This window comes from Chenopodium quinoa, unplaced genomic scaffold (genome assembly GCF_001683475.1).
Source record: "Chenopodium quinoa cultivar QQ74 unplaced genomic scaffold, ASM168347v1, whole genome shotgun sequence".
Taxonomy (NCBI): domain Eukaryota; kingdom Viridiplantae; phylum Streptophyta; class Magnoliopsida; order Caryophyllales; family Amaranthaceae; genus Chenopodium; species Chenopodium quinoa.
The window spans coordinates 1,164,823-1,181,817 of NW_018744369.1; the positions used below are offsets into that span (position 1 = coordinate 1,164,823).

A 16,995-nucleotide genomic window follows, 5' to 3' on the forward strand; every position below is an offset into this window, starting at 1 on the left:
ACTGAGTTTGGAGAAACGCAAGTTTCGAAAACAAAAGTCAAAGTATCGATAGGGATGGAGAATGATTCAGAACGTTCATCGATCCTAAATCATTCTTGTAACGCCGATACCTAAAAAACTAGAGTTTGTTAATAGATAAGAGAGTTAAGAAACGTGTATTATAATGTATAATGTATTTCACCAAAATGATTTCAATCCAAAAATAGGACATAAAAATCCATACTACAATAGTACTTAAAAATTCACTCTTACAAGTCGAAAGTATGTACTCCAAATAAATAAGATGTTACAAATAATGGTACTATAAAATTATTATATTAAATTAACTTTATGATTTATTACTTAATTGATAAGCTTTGTGGGAAAATATTAAATTTGGTTGCATAAATATAGTATAAATAGAAACAAGAATTAATAAACAAATTGTATGGAGTACAAAAAAAATAGTGAATAACCTAAGAAATCTGTTATTTCATATAACAGGTCTCTTTAATGAAAAAAGAAAGCAACGCAACAAATATTTCAATGTCAGCAAAAAAGTGACCAGTTATCCGAATAACAAGTCTCTTTTATATTTTTTAAAAAATGACATAGTGCTAACTCCGGTAGGCGGCAGACCGACAACAATAGCAGCAGCAAAGAGACCGCATATCTATAATAGGCGGTATCTTTGATATTTTTTTTTTAAAAATCATTTTTTTGTTGAGTCACGTGACTCACCATGTACATGAATAGATCCACCCCTGTATTGCACGAGAACTAAACTAGTAGCACCTAAATTCCGCTAGCCATGAAGAGTCAAATATACTCAAATAAAAAATAAATAAAATCAATCTCAATATCATGGTAGAGGTAACAACATCTACAACAAATATATAAGTAAATTGATTATTCACCAAAAAAAAAAAACAGTATAAAATATACTCAATTAATTCTTTAAATCATCAATATTTATTAATATATTATTATTGGACTAATATTACGAGTATCTAAATTCATAATTCTGATAAAAATTAAAATAACAGTTGAATAATTAGAAAAAAAAGTACATTAAAATAATAAATAACGAAATCAACAAGTTGAATTTTTTTTAATTCTTATAATCTTCATAAATAATATAAATTTAAACATTAACACCCAAATTAGTATGAAAATTAAAACTATCCAATTGAATAATAGAAATTGGGAACAAATTAAATAAGAAATTAGAAAAATTAACCAAATGTATATATGATTATTGGTCATCAATCTCTTGATTGTCTATAGCTCATTTTCGAGCATCAAATCAAAATTTGTGAACCAGAATTCCAAATTTAGAGTGAAAAATTACATAAATTAGAGGAAAGTGATGAGAAATACAAAGTGTGAAGAACAATTAAGGGCCGTCTTGAACAATTTTGATGCCCTGTTCTAGTCTGAAAAATGGGCCCTTATACTTATATAAAAAAATAAATTATTTATATTGTATTAAAAAAAACGTATATATATATATTTCAAACTCTTTACTAAACTACTACATCTTAGTATCAAACTACTACTTAAAAAGAGCCATCCTTCTAACAATCTTTGAAGCAAATTCATTCACCAAATCTTCGTATTGTATATTCTCCAAAATATTATTTTCAATTGCTATTACTGCTAATATTCAATTGAACAATGAAGATGAAAGCTTCCATTAATCCTCTTCAAGACTCCAACAATAAAATTGTATCAAGTTTTCGGACAATTATAAAACTTTGCCGATTTGTTAGGCCAAATCAATCTAACTTTTTTTCCCTTAAGAACAAATTGATCAATAATTTTTGGAAAATTCTCATTGGTAGCAATGTAAAATTGCACATTCTCTATGGTAACAAAATTTTTTACAAATTCTCGAAAATAGCATTACTTTTGATAAATTTTTCTAATATGACAATATTTTTCTAATTAAAAAATATTTAGCAAATTGATCATCATCATCAACCCGCCCACCCCATGGAACCCCCACCCTATTGAACCTCCACCCTGTCGAACCCCCATCTAGCACCACCACCTACACCGTCTCCCTGTCTCACCGACCCCATGACAACCCAAACGAAGCCCCACCCAATTCGACCCCCGCCCCAAACCACCACCCCACCCAATCGATCGAGCCCCATCCAGTCGAAAACCCAACCTAATCGAACCCTCGCAATCGAAACCCCAACCCAATCAAACCCCTAGCCAATCGAACCCCCACCCAGTCGAAACGCCACAATCGAATCCCCGCCCAACTCTATGGTGGTCAAATTGAATTTGTCAGTGGCTATGGTGGTCGAAATTGGGTAAGCCCAAATTGGGTTCGGTTTGGGGTTAACAGCTGATGGTGGTTCTATGGGGTATGGTGGAGATGGTGGTCGAAGGATCGATGGGGTGTCGCGGAGATGATTGAAGGTTGATGAATGATGGTGGTTCGATGGCTATGGTGGTATGATGGCTGTGATCTTTGGTGGCAATGTCGTTGTGTTTAAGTTTTTACTTGTTCGATCGCTCTTACTCAAGTGCAATTATCAAAAACTAATCACCTCAATCATCTCAATATGCAAAAAAGGCCTAATTTCTACAGTTACAAGGTAATTCCTTCTTCCTAAATTTCAAACAAAAAACAAACTTTCTGCATTAGATTGCCGGATGCCCTGTTTTAATTATGAACTAATGTTGTTGAAGTATGGTTATTGTAGGTATCATTCAATAAATTAAGTGAGGGTAATTTAGTAATTTATTATTACATAACCATGGTTAGTGTATTTTAGGCTAATATATCACATTTAATAAAATAAAGCTATACAAGGGAATAATTGTAAAACTAATGCTATTTAAGAGAATTTGGCAAAAAATTTGCTACCATAGAGAATTTACAAACTTTTATTGCTACCAATGAGAAAAATCCGTAATTTTTTATGAAAAGATAAAAATTTGGTAGGAGTATATATTGGATTGAAAATTTTAACTGTTGAAATGAAAATTAAATGAGGCAAAAATCGGTTTAATTGCTTCATTATCAATTACAGAATATAATTGCAGAAATTAAAATGAAGAATATGGAAGGTTTGATATTTTTGTGGGAATTGCAAAAAAAAAAAAAAAGAGAGTAATTAGAGGGTTTTTTTTTTTATTTTTTTTTTTGAAAAAATGGAAAAATTAAAGGAAGGTAAATATTTGTAATTGGAAAATTAGATCTTTTTGTTAAAAACTATGAAGCTAATTTGACGGAGTAAACTAGAGTATATTGTTGTCTAATGACTATCAATCTGCCATTAAAGATAGCTAAGAAGAAGTTTCCATATTTTATTTTAATACTTTAAAAAAAAAAAATTGGGCCCTTTGGTTTTGGGGCCCTGTGCAGTAGGTCAGGTTGCATAGGCCCATAACCGGCCCTGGAACAATTTTATTCCAATCTATAATATTATTAAAACTTAAGGGATTAACATGTAAACGGCATGTGTTATTCTTATGTCATAATGAAATTTATGACATAACGCTACATAGATGATGACATGTAAACACATATTAATTAGGGGGGCGGAGAGGGGGTGCAAGTTGGGCGACAACACAGGGCCCCAAATTAAATGGGCCCTCTAAATTAATTATATATATTTAACTTGATACTAATTGTAATGGAAACGTTATGCAGCTCAACGTTAAGAAATTAAATATCTATAATATTATTAAAACTCAAGGGATTAACATGTAAACAACATGTGTCATTCTTATGTCATAATGAAATTTATGACATAACGCTACACAGATGATGACATGTCAACACATATTAATCAGGGGTGGCGGAGAGGGGTGGAAGTTGGGTGACGACACAGGGCCCCGGATTAAATGGGGGCTCGAATTAAATGGGGCCCCTAAATTAATTATACTCCCTCCGCAAACAGTTATCTGCAACATTTTCCATAAATGGGTGCTTCTATTAAGTGCAACAAAATTTTTACTTTCCTTTTTAGTAAAATTTTCATGGTAAAAAGACTTTCTTACCCCCCCCCCTTTTTTTTAAATTTTGTTAAACTTGTTTTAATTACACACAATTACACCCTAATAATCTAACACACTCTAATGATTCTCACCAAAATTTAACTCCCTCACACATTCTCACATTCACACCCTTTCATCTCCCAACTACCTCATTCAATGATCTTCATTGAATTTTGATAGGCCGTCGTCGAGCCTACCAAAGATAAAAACCTAACTTGGTCTCTCTAATGGGTAGAAAGGGCAAGTAAGGGTCGATCCCACAAGGACTAAGGGGAGCACTAACAAGTATTGATTTTTGATAAGCTAAGTCAAGTCTTTTTGGGTTTTGAGTTATAATGAAAAACTATAAACAATAATAAAAAGGATCTTGGGAAGGTATCCATCAATTAAGTCATTCACAAACTACAATTTAACATACAAAACATAACAATTTGGGGATAAATTAGGGGAAGTCATCTAAGGCACCCAACTACTCTCTCAAGCTAGAGGGATTACTTGAGTTATGAATACAACTTACTCTCGTGGTTACAAAGCATAAAACAAGTGTTAAAGCATTATCACGATGACATAAACATTCCCTTGACTGGAAATTCCTATTCTCATGGCAGTTCAAGTCAATTAAGCATAAGGGAGCTAACTCAAGTTCATCTCTCGATCCTTCGTTGAGAAAGCTTAGATAAATGGTTCTAGCAATGGCCACTTACAAGAACTAACAATGAAACCACTTAAACTTAACTAATTAACATCCCACATTAGCTAAATCAACACATGCAAACAAGTATTTGTGAATTCATCAATGGTTTCAACCATCCCAAGTAAAAGAACTACTCACACATCATTATAAATTGCAAAACTAAAGTAGTAAACTACTAAGAACATGAATCCAAACACTAATTTAACATAAACAAGTAATAAAACTAAAAACGATACAAAAATAAGTAATTAAAGAAATAAAATAAGAGAGAGAGTAAGAAATTCTCATTGATAATCCAAAAAATAATCAAATCTTCAAGTTTCCTTCCTTTAATTCTTCATATTCCAAGCTTTCAACAAGTTTTTCACACTTTCTCTCTCTAGAAAATGAGAGTTTCTCTCTCTAAAAATCCTAACCTAAGCTAAAAATCTTGTAAGAAGATCTTTTTTTTTACAAATGAAGCCAAAGAGGTATTATATAACCCCCAAGTAAAAGGACGAAGAACACGAGGAAACGACCCGTCTACAGGTCGGCACGGACGTGCCAAAGGTTGCACGGATGTGCAGACCTGTTAAAATACGACCAGTAGCTACTTCATGACCTTGCACGGACGTGCTTCATTTGGCACGAACGTGCAGTGACTTGCACGGGCGTGCCACTTATTGGCACGGGCGTGCAGCTCTTTTCTAGCGAAACAACTTATTTTCGGAAGGTCATAACTTCTTTGTTACTCATCGGAATAAGGCATGTGACCAGTCGTTGGATAGCTCTTGAGATGAAATTTAATCTCCATTTTGATCACTTCAAAATGTTGAGTGGGATAATAGTTATGGTCAGTTAAAGTTGACCTTAGTGCAAAAATCCTTCCAAAACTTTTCAAAAGCTTTTCATTTCTCTTTAAGGCACTCATCCTTCTTCCTTAATTGCTCTATCAACCAAGCTTTCCCTTCTCCTTGTTCACTCATGCTTGATCACGTCCATATATAGTGCTAAAAATAGCTACATTACATCAAAAACGCAAACAACCCGTGAAACTTGGATGGTACAAAATTTGTATAAAAATAGGATAAATAATGAACTTTGATGTCGAATAATCACGATAACAAGGTTCAAAAGTACCCTAAAATCATACCAAATAACAAGTTATCAAATCCCCCCAAGCTAAGCTTTTGCTAGTCCTCGAGCAAAACAAACATGTCAAATCAAGAAGGAAGATAACTTGCTAATGATCAAACCAAGAAGAGGTAATAAAGAGGAAATACAAAAACACACATCCGCATGGTAACAACCATAAACACTTTTAGCACAAGTGAAAAGCAATTTAAATCCCTAAGTCGCCTAAGAGGACGGGTTTTTATCTCGTGAGGGTTTCTATGAGCTTAACCCACAACTCACACAAACCACAACACATCATCAAAATATGCATACAATTTCAATGTTTTTTTTCCCCAAGTCCACTCATCGAGATATGAGACACAAGCAAGACAAGTGAGTAACTTTCAAGAATTACCAATCATACAAATGTACACATGAGTTGGGGTTAAAGAGGAAAACTAAGCAAGGTTGCACTAGGATACTTCTTTAGACCTTTTACTAGTTCATTAGAGCATATCTAGATATTTCAAAGTTGCAACAAGCCTTCTTTCGGTTATTAAATCTCAAAATGCTGGTCCACCTCCCAAAATGCACTCCTAATCCCCTTTAACTACAATCTAACTCGGGAATTTACACAAGAAACATCAAAATAGACAATGTGTGGGAGGCGTCCACAAGTTGACCTCTAAATAAGAAAAAGTGAAAATTTTGAGAATTTTGGAGGAGTTTTTTGATCTCCCTTTATTTTTCTATTTTTTTCTTTATTTTTCTATTTTTTTCTTTTTTTTTTAACATTCATTGCCCTCGCCTCTTTTAACTGTGAGCGGCTCCTTTTTTTTATTCGAGACATGTGTCTTATTATGCCACTTATTACACAAGATACAGATAGATACAATTCTCTAATAGAGTTTCATTTTGGGGAGGAGGGGGGGGGGGGGGGGGGGGAACATCAAGGGCACAAGGGACCGCAATTCGATTCAAACATATCCTACTTTGGGCAAATTTGACAATATCCTATGCTAGACGTGCAATTGAACATTCATCGGTTTTCATTTCAAATACTCTAATGCAATCAAGATTAATAAGCCTCTAAATGCCCCCAACTCTTGCACACACCCTTCTAAAAGAACTTTTACTCATCACTCAAGAGTCAAGAAAGCAAAACATATAACATCGTCATTTGAGTCTCATCCAAGGGCATTTTTCAATTTTTTTTATTTTTTCAATTTTTTATAAGTTATAATAAATAAAGGGAAAAAAATAAAAAATAAAAAGCATGAATATCCAACTGTACAACTATGAAAAAATTTAAGCATCAAACTAACAATCAATCCCCCTTCATGAAAGCATGAATATCCAACTGTACAACTATGAACAAATTTAAGCATCAAACTAACAATCAATCCCCCTTCATGAAAGCGTGAAACTACCCCCCCAAGCTTAGACGAAGCATTGTCCTCAATGATTTGAAGAGATAATCGGGGGAGGGAGGGAAGGGAACACAATCAATCTCAACAAGTACATCTAATCCAACATCCATAACTACAGTGAAAAACCACAACATACAATAAAATCTAGCCCCAAGCCAAACTCTCTAACAAGCAACCAATGAATGGAAAAAATAATTAAAATCAATAGCTTGAGAAGGGATGAAGAGAGAAAGAGATATTACATAATTTGATGTAAATTTCTTCATAAATTCTTCAAAACTTGGTAGAGTATGTTGTGTCTTTCCAATGTAGCAAAAACTCCAAAATTCTTGTGAATTTGAGACTATGAGATGTAATTTGAGTGGAGAGATCATAGAGAGTACCTAATTGAGAATCATTTCATAAATCTTGTTAGTTAAAATCATCATACAATTAAAATCCATGCACATCATTATTCAAAAATAAACAAATAAAAAAAAGGGAAGAAAATTTGCCTTTATTTTCGGTCTTTGGCTAGACCTTAGCTAGTAAATAATTTGACAAACTCCTAAGGAGCTTATCATATGCACTTGAGCACATTTCATAAATTAAAACCATAAAAATAAGAAGAAAATTTAATAATAAGAAGAAAATGATATACATTAATTTAAAAAGCTTCCTAAAATTAAAATGAAAAGATCTAAAAAAGGTCCTAGATTGAAAAGAAGAAGGAAAAATAAAAGTATAACTATCAACAAAACACTTTGGAGATTCATTTGGTAAATCAAAAACCATATTTACATCAAATTCACCAAAATGAGTTTCATTGGTTGGAAAATGGTCATGCAAATCATAGAATTAAGTATAAAGAGGCTCATGTGAAGTGAACTTGGGAAGAGGAGGGAGGCAAAGGTTTGGAAATGAGACAATAATGTCAAGAGTTTTTGAGAAAGGGACATAAGGCTCAAAAAAAGAATGTTCAATTGGTAAAGACTCCACAATTACCTCACTCTCAACTCTATGGTCCTCATCAAAAGAGGGATTTTCCTCCACTTTAACCCTTTTATCCTTACTTTCCCAAAATTCATCATGAATATCTAGGCTACTCTTTCCAAATTGATAGTTATCCTCAACATCTTTTGAATAATCATTAATACAATCAAATTGAAGAATACCATCAACATTACATTTGGACTTTAGTAGACCTATATCATTAGTGGAATTCAACAAACAATCATCAACTTTGTCATCATTCATAATTAATGGTACATTAGGCTCATTATGCAAATTGATGATATTTGGAAAAATAGGGTCATCAACCAAAAGTTTTTCAAGAAGAGGCTTCTCAAAATTTTCAATTTCATTCATTTGAACCCTGAAGCTTCACTATAATGATTCATGGATGTACAAGTGTTGTTTATGTCCATTAGATTCCTAAACTCTTCACAACCCTCCAAAAAACGTTCTAGAGCAAGCTCTAAAGAAGACTTGGGTTCTTGAGGATGGGAGAAATTTCGAAAATCACATTGGGAAGAGGTGTCAACATTATGCACATTAGCCACATCATAAGGAGTACATGACATAAAATTGGAATCCAAGAAAAAATTTGGAGAATTTTGACAATTTGCATCACCAAAACTCGAAACATTAGAATCCAAAACATTATCACCACATTCTTCAAATGAGTTTGCATCATTAAAATGGTCATATGTCTCATGACTAGCCATCTCCCAATCATAAGTATCTTTAGCTAGCCACTCAATCATACTCAGATTCTCATTAATAGTTTTAGACATATATTGACCTTCGGACATGGATTCAACAACAACTCGCATTTCATCATTTAAACCTTCAAAAATTACTTCACAAATATCCACTTTTAAAAGACTATCACCATAATTATAACCAATATATTCATTAACCCTATGGTAATATCTCCAAAATGTTTCATTCTCATATTGGGGAAGGGAAAAAATTGCCATTTAGTTCAATGGAAGAAACCCCAAAAATAATTTTAAAAAAATAAAAAGAGAAAAAAAAAATATATGTACAAAGACCTAGACTCATCTAATTAATACCTAGCCAATATCAACCGAAGTCCCCAGCAACGGCACCAAAATTTGATAGGCCGTCGTCGAACCTACCAAAGATTAAAAACCTAACTTAGTCTCTCTAATGGGTAGAAAGAGCAAGTAAGGGTCGATCCCACAAGAACTAAGGGGAGCACTAACAAGTATCGATTTGTGATAAGCTAAGTCAAGTCTTTTTGGGTTTTGAGTTATAATGAAAAACTACAAACAATAATAAAAAGGATCTTGGGAAGGTATCCACCAATTAAGTCATTCACAAACTACAATTTAACATACAAAACATAGCAATTTGGGGATGAATTAGAGGAAGTCATCTAAGGCATCTAACTACTCTCTCAAGCTAGAGAGATTACTTGAGTTATGAATACAACCTACTCTCGTGATTACAAAGCATAAAACAAGTGTTAAAGCATTATCACAATGACATAAACATTCCCTTGACTGGAAATTCCTATTCTCATGGCATTTCAAGTCAATTAAGCATAAGGGAGCTAACTCAAGTTCATCTCTCGATCCTTCGTTGAGAAAGCTTAGATAAATAGTTCTAGCAATGGCCACTTACAAGAACTAACAATGAAACCACTTAAACTTAAATAATTAACATCCCACATTATCTAAATCAACACATGCAAACAAGTATTTGTGAATTCATCAATGGTTTCAACCATCCTAAGTAAAAGAACTACTCACACATCATTATAAATTGCAAAACTAAAGTAGTAAACTACTAAGAACATGAATGCAAACACTAATTTAACATAAACAAGTAATAAAACTAAAAAGATACAAAAATAAGTAATTAAAGCAATAAAATAAGAGAGAGAGTAAGAAATTCTCATTGATAATCCAAGAAATAATCAAATATTCAAGTTTCCTTCCTTCAATTCTTCATATTCCAAGCTTTCAACAAGTTTTTCACACTTTCTCTCTCTAGAAAATGAGAGTTTCTCTCTCTAAAAATCCTAACCTAAGCTAAAACTCTTCTAAGAAGATCTTTTTTTACAAATGAAGCCAAAGAGGTATTATATAACCCCCAAGTAAAAGGACGGAGAACACGAGGAAACGACTCGTCTACAGGTCGGCACGGACGTGCCAAAGGTTGCACGGACATGCAGACCTATTAAAATACGACAAGTAGCTACTTCCTGACCTTGCACGGATGTGCTTCATTTGGCACGGACGTGCAATGACTTGCACGGACGTGCCACTTATTGGCACGGACGTGCAACTCTTTTCTGGCGAAACAACTTATTTTCGGAAGGTCATAACTTCTTCGTTACTCATCGGAATAAGGCATGTGACCAGTAGTTAGAAAGCTCTTGAGATGAAATTTAATATCCAATTTGAATCACTCCAATTTGAGAAAAAAAGTTATGGTCATTTGAAGTTGACCTTAGTGCAAAAATCCTTCCAAAACTTTCCAAAAGCTTTTCATTTCTCTTTAAGGCACTCATCCTTCTTCCTTAATTTCTCTATCAACCAAGATTTCCCTTCTCCTTGTTCACTCATGCTTGATCACGTCCATATATAGTGCTAAAAATAGCTATATTACATCAAAAACACAAACAACCCGTGAAGCATGGATGGTACAAAATTTGTATAAAAATAGGATAAATAATGAACTTTGATGTCGAATAATCACGAAACAAGGTTCAAAAGTACCCTAAAATCATACCAAATAACAAGTTATCAAATTTCTCTCGATTATGCCGCCTTCCTTCATAATTTCTGGAGAATTCTCTAGAACTTCATCAAAACCCTTCCATTCTCTTTCATTTTTCTCACTCTCTCTCATGATCTTTCTCCTGCGAACCCTAATACGAATTTTTCTCTTCTCTCTCTGCAAAAATGAACCCATAACCAAATGATTCCCTTCAAAACAACACCCATGAGCGTAGATCTGAGGGTTCTACGCTATACAAGTTGCAGCGAGGCAGTGGGAACCTCAAACATGTTCGCCGTTGCACTTCTTTATTCTGGTACTACACTCGAGGGAAGATCGGTGCGAAATTGTCTGAGTACGTTTCCAGCGATGAGGAACAAGAGAAGGACGCTTCTTTAGAGGGTGAAAGGCCAAATCTAGCCATCAAAGAGGCTAAGGCTGGTGAAATGGGTCCCGATCTAGTTACGGAGGGTGTTTAGGGCCCTTCAACCGTTGTTGCGGTGGTCGAAGAGTCTTCTGATGAGTTTGACTGTGTTGTGGTCAAAGTTCCTGAGCCCCCTGTTGAGGTGGTGGTGCTCCCTGACTCTCCTATTTGGGGGGGGGGGGAGGTGTTATTGCCCGAGTCCCTCAAGTCTCCTGCCTCGTCCAGTAACTCTACTTGGAAGAAAAGGGTTAGATATGTGTTTACTGAGGACTACAGTGATTGGGACCCTTGCTATATGGCTTACCTTAGGGAAAAGTACCCTAATGACTTCCCTCCCAGCAACTGATCAGTGTAGCGTAACTATTCCTCCACCCTAATTTATTGATTTATTTTGTTGATTTTGCTGGTTGATTTTGAAATGGGATTAATTCTGTTGGTTAATGTTTAAATGAGTCCCTTATGTTTGTTAATTGTTTGTGGCTGTTGCTTTAAATTATACATGCTAATTAAAATGCTGGTTTGACATATGTATACAATAGTGGTTAATTGCTGCTGGTTGAAGCTTGTGTGTGTTGATGATGATGGTTGATTTGCCTCTGTATACCCTGCTTGATTACTGTTGTTGGTTTATGCTTGTTAATGATGAGTATGTTGGTTATTTCACTTGTGTACACTCTGTTTGCTTTACTTGTGTACACCCTGTTTGCTTTCTGTTGGTTTATTGAGTCCCATGTTGGCCAAGAGAATTCTTATTTGATGCATGATGAGGCATGTGTTGGTGCCTAACCAGTCTCATTCTATTGATGCCTATTAGTTCTTGCAAGTCTGTGCCTATTGATGTGTGGATGAGTCCCTCAATCATTCATATGCTAGTATACACATTCCAAATGATGAAGGGACTCACTTTGAGTTAGATGTGTATGGTGGTTTTGCTCCAACAAGTGTGTTCACACTTGTTGTTGAGGTAACCACCTTACAACTTTTGAATGAAACTAAAGTAACCACTTTGATGGAATTCAAATAAAAGATGTGTAGGGAATAATTCAAGCGTTAATCCCCTAACTTGAACCCCACTGTGATCATACACTAAAGTACGGTGGCGTCCAAAGGGAAATAAGATAGAGCAAAAGAGTCACCAACAAGTTTTAGGAACTTGTAAACCGTTCACAGGGTGAAGGTTACACCCCTTAACGATCCAAGAGATCGTCAACTCCATAAGGTCTTGAACCAAATAAGGGTTCGGGGATGAAGGTACAAATCCAACCTAAAAGAGATTAAATCTGCCCTAATAATAGGCCTCTACTTTATTCAGATGGTATTCATGTGCGCTTTCTGACTAACATACAATAAATAGGATTAACCTTAAACCTGTTTATCTATGTTGGTTGAATATTAATGCACAAATAAACTATTATTGGAGATCACTTGAATTATAATCATATTAACCCTAAACAAGATTATTAATTATCTTATTAAGCGTGATTACAAGTACCAATTCCCTTTAAACATGCATAAAAGGTGTGATCAAGCAATAACAATGAATATCAAGCAACATAATAATAATTAATATAATAATAATCACAAAAATAATCATCATAATAACAATTATAATAATCATAATCATAATAACAATTATAAAAAGTATTATAATCATAAACTCATAATAATAAATCATAATTAAAATAATCATATCAACGTTAAAGCATAATAATAGCAAGATCCTAGGCATGATACTAACAAGATTAATAACAAACCCTAGCATGTCACTAAGCAATAAAAATCAAATCTTTAACCCTAACATGATACTAAAAATCATAAATATTAGGAAGAACATAGGAAGCATCATAACAATCATATTTGATATTAAATTTACCCTAGACATGATACTAGGAATTGGGCTTATAATATATCGTCGGAAATGTCTTTTCAAGCCCTATCCCAACTACACTACTATCGGATCCATATCATGGACCAACCAAACTGGATTGACTGTTTTTTTAAAATAAGTTTTCAAAAATAGAGAGAAGAGAAAAGAAATTAAAACTACCCGCAACACTAAACTTTCCACACTTTCACTTCATTCGATTATGATTCGACGTGAAAGGTACTCATTGCCGGGTTTGGTTTTGGGGAGAAACAAATGGGTGTCTACAGAAGCCCCCACTTTGACTGAGTTTGGAGAAACGCAAGTTTCAAAAACAAACACTAGTGGAAAAAATCTCATTCGTAACAACCTATTTGTAACGGGCAAAGCTTTGCCCGTTACGATTAAGATATTCGTAACGGACAAAATAGTGTCCGTTACGAATACTTATTTATTCGTAACGGGAAAAATATTGTCCGTTACGAATACTTATTTATTCGTAACGGGAAAAATAGTGTCCGTTACGAATACTTATTTATTTGTAATGGGCAAAATAGTGTCCGTTACGAATATAATGTATTTGTAACAAGTACTATTTTGCCCGTTACGAATAAATAAGTATTCGTAACGGACAATATTTTTCCCATTATGAATACTATATTACACGTAGATGCCCAAACTTGGCCCAAATAATGAGAGGAGCCCAATACTTGCTTTTTAGGGTTTCACCTCTCTTTCTCATCAGTCCCTCACTCCCTCTCTCTCTCTCATCAATCGCTCACTCCCTCTCTCTCTCCTCTCCTCTCGTTATTCACCTCTCTTCTCCTTCCCTCCCATCTCCAATACTTGAGTAGCGATTGTGTTCATCTTGAGACGAGAAACTTGACCGGCGGCTTCATACAAGAGCTCCCAAGCGGCGTCGTTTTGGGCGGAGGTGTAACCGGCGGTGATGGAACTCTTGCTCGAAAACCCAATCCGGTTCGACCAGGGTCCGAACCCAGTTAGCGTCGATTGTGGCGACATTGAGAATAACTAAGCCCGTAGGCTTCTTCATCTTTAGATCTAAGTCGTTGAACGAACTGATGCTAGGTAAGATTTTTCTCTTTGTAATCATCGAATATTAAGTTGGAAGATTTATCAGTTTGAATGTGGTAAACGATGATTGTCTGAGTTGATTCAACTTTATTTTTTGAAATTTATGTTGTTTTTAATTGATTTAAGTTTCTGGGTAATGGATTTTTGGGATATTTTGTGCTGAATTTTTGCAATTTAGGGTTTAATTTTAATTTAATGGTGAAGAAGTTAACAATTTTCCCCAATTTGATTTTGAACAGAAGGAAAGAAAGCGAAATTGACATGGAAGAATCTCGAGAAAGGTATTGATTTGATTTAATTGAATTTGATTTGGCTTTTGAACATCTATCGGGGATCATCCCTAATTTCTAGTATGTTTGATTGAATTTGGCTTTTGAACCTTGGAATTTGTTAATTTTAGGATTTTTTGAATAGTAATATGAGTCAAATGTTTAAATTATACTGCGTTATATTTGTTTATTATAGTGTATTAGTAGTGCATAATCGACCAATAAATTGTTGTGTCGCCTTATGAAATTGGTTAAATTGCCTTGTGAAATTGGTTAAATTATGCTGCGTTATATTTGTCTCCTACTTGTTGTTGTCCAAGCCTGCTAAGGATGACTTAACTTGTATCTCAAACAAATAAATTTATGTCGCCAAATAAAGACGTTTGGCTGACTTAATTAGTTGTTCTTTGTTTGCAGACAAGCTTGTGGTCTCCACTTCCTGCTCACTTCTTCACACTACTTTTGATCTTGTTAACGAGACTTAAAGCTTGATGATGAAATCAAGTCATGGCTTGCATTTGCTGCACAGAAAGTTGTTAAAGTTAACGCTTTGGCCAAGGCGTTTGTCTGGTCAGAAGGATGAGGTAAACCCCAATGCTAATACATTTTGCTTGCCATAAGTTTTTCTTATTTCTTTTTTATTTTTTTTATTAACACTTGCTTTTTATATAGTTTTGTGACAATTCCTTTGGTTGTGAATATCATATTTGATCCTCAGAAACTGGGATTATAATAAAACTCTGTTCAAATAGATTGTTTTGATTGTGGCTCAATTTCTCATACATTTATTTGTGTTATTGTGTATTCAAGCAAGAGACTTGCTACCAAATTGCTTTGGCCATCAAGGATGAGGTTGAGGATCTTGAGAAGGCTGGTATCAATGTTATCCAAATTGACGAGGTTGCTTTGAGAGAAGGTTTGCCACTCAGGAAGTCTGAGCACGGTAGCTACTTGAAGTGGGCCGTCCACTCCTTACGTATCACCAATGTTGGAGTCCAAGACCCAGGTAACTTTTGCTACATTGTGACTCGTGTTGCTGAATTTTGTACCAGGAAGTTCTTGTGCTATAAAAATGAATTTCAATGCTCATCTCTGTATTTTTTCTTTAATGATTGAATTTATTTCTTGTACAGTTAATTTCCCACTTATATTTCAACTAATTGAGCTCAAAATGTAAGATATTGTAGCAATTTGAGTAACCCCATTATGTATGGTTGTGAATATATGAATGAGAGTGGATGAAAAAAGAAGCATTTTGCTGTTTTCTGGCTTTTTGGATTTTGAAATTGAAATGTACAGGCTTAATCTTGTTCCATCTTATAAAATAGATGGGCCATGACGCTGAGACGGGGAGGTGGGGATTAGTAGCTAGGCATACTCCACCCCTTTCTTAGTTCTTATGCTATAAAAATGAAAAAATTGCTACATGAGAAATTATCAGTTAACAAACCCTGACTGGAAAAACCAAATTAGTTTTTGGGTTCCCATCCTATGTTTTTTACAGTTAGCTAGTTAAATCCTTCTGATTTTAGCTCACTATATGTGTTCATATTATGGTCTTCATGTCAATAATATTATTGCCGTGTGTCTAACAAAAACAGAATTATGCTGCAGATTTCCCCATTGCCCAGGAATTTACACTAATGAGCAAGTCGAAGCAAGGAAGAAAGTGGTTAATGCTGTTCATGCAAAGGGTGCATTCATCTTCTGCCAGTTTGTCGAGCCTCGCATACAAATTAACTATTCACTCTATATAGTTATAAATTTTCATGTTGTATTAAGGACTATTATTTATATAGTAGCTTTTGACTCATGTTAGGGAGTTGTTGTAAAGTTGTATCTTTGATTTTATAATTAATTATATTTTACATTTATTATTATTGAATATTGATAATAGTAATTAAAATTTGGCATCATAAAAGGTTATCAAGTTAGCAGTGTAGCAGGTATCACCTGCTGCATTTTTTTTTAAATTTGGGTTCAATTGTATTTGTAACGGGTTATTCGTAACGGGCAGTTTGACTGCCCGTTACGAATAACATAGCCTATCCGTAACGGCAGCATACGTAACGCCCGCTGCCCGTTTCGGATAGGCTACTTTTGCCCGTTACGGATAACTATTTTTCCACTAGTGAAAAGTCAAAGTATCGATAGGGACGGAGAATGACTCAGAACGTTCTGCGATCCTAAATCACTCTTGTAACGCCGATACTTGCAAACTAGCGTTAGTTAAATAGATAAAAGAGTTAAGAAATGCGTATCTTGCACCGTCGAGCACACGTTTATGAAAGTAACCGATTTGCTGCTGCTTTTACTTTTGTTTTGATGACCTCCTGCCAAGAGAATGCCATCCCGCTTGAAAACCGCTACGCTTGTAACTGCTTCCAATATAG

At 34.6% G+C, this 16,995-nt stretch overlaps 1 protein-coding gene across 4 annotated transcripts; it reads left to right on the top strand.

Annotated features, from left to right (window-relative positions):
* The first annotated feature begins 1,967 nt into the window (after positions 1–1,967).
* Positions 1,968–16,517, top strand: LOC110696840 (5-methyltetrahydropteroyltriglutamate--homocysteine methyltransferase-like). Of its 4 annotated transcripts, none has more exons than XM_021874174.1 (5): positions 1,968–2,591; positions 14,573–14,614; positions 15,020–15,186; positions 15,413–15,608; positions 16,217–16,517. In XM_021874174.1, the coding sequence occupies exons 3-5, from the start codon at positions 15,094–15,096 to the stop codon at positions 16,357–16,359; spliced, it is 432 nt and encodes a 143-aa protein (XP_021729866.1). In that variant the 5' UTR covers positions 1,968–2,591; positions 14,573–14,614; positions 15,020–15,093; the 3' UTR covers positions 16,360–16,517. The 4 variants fall into 4 exon arrangements, with proteins under 4 accessions (XP_021729866.1, XP_021729865.1, XP_021729867.1 ...); XM_021874173.1 differs by lacking the exon at positions 1,968–2,591 and adding an exon at positions 13,917–14,389; XM_021874175.1 differs by lacking the exon at positions 1,968–2,591 and adding an exon at positions 13,917–14,327.
* The last annotated feature ends 478 nt before the right edge of the window (positions 16,518–16,995 follow it).

Coding starts and splice junctions, on each gene's coding strand:
- LOC110696840 (XM_021874174.1), top strand. CDS start 15,094: ATGATGAAATCAAGTCATGGCTTGCATTTGCTGCACAGAAAGTTGTTA. Junction 15,187..15,412: donor TGTCTGGTCAGAAGGATGAG/GTAAACCCCAAT, acceptor TGTGTATTCAAG/CAAGAGACTTGCTACCAAAT. Junction 15,609..16,216: donor TGTTGGAGTCCAAGACCCAG/GTAACTTTTGCT, acceptor ATTATGCTGCAG/ATTTCCCCATTGCCCAGGAA.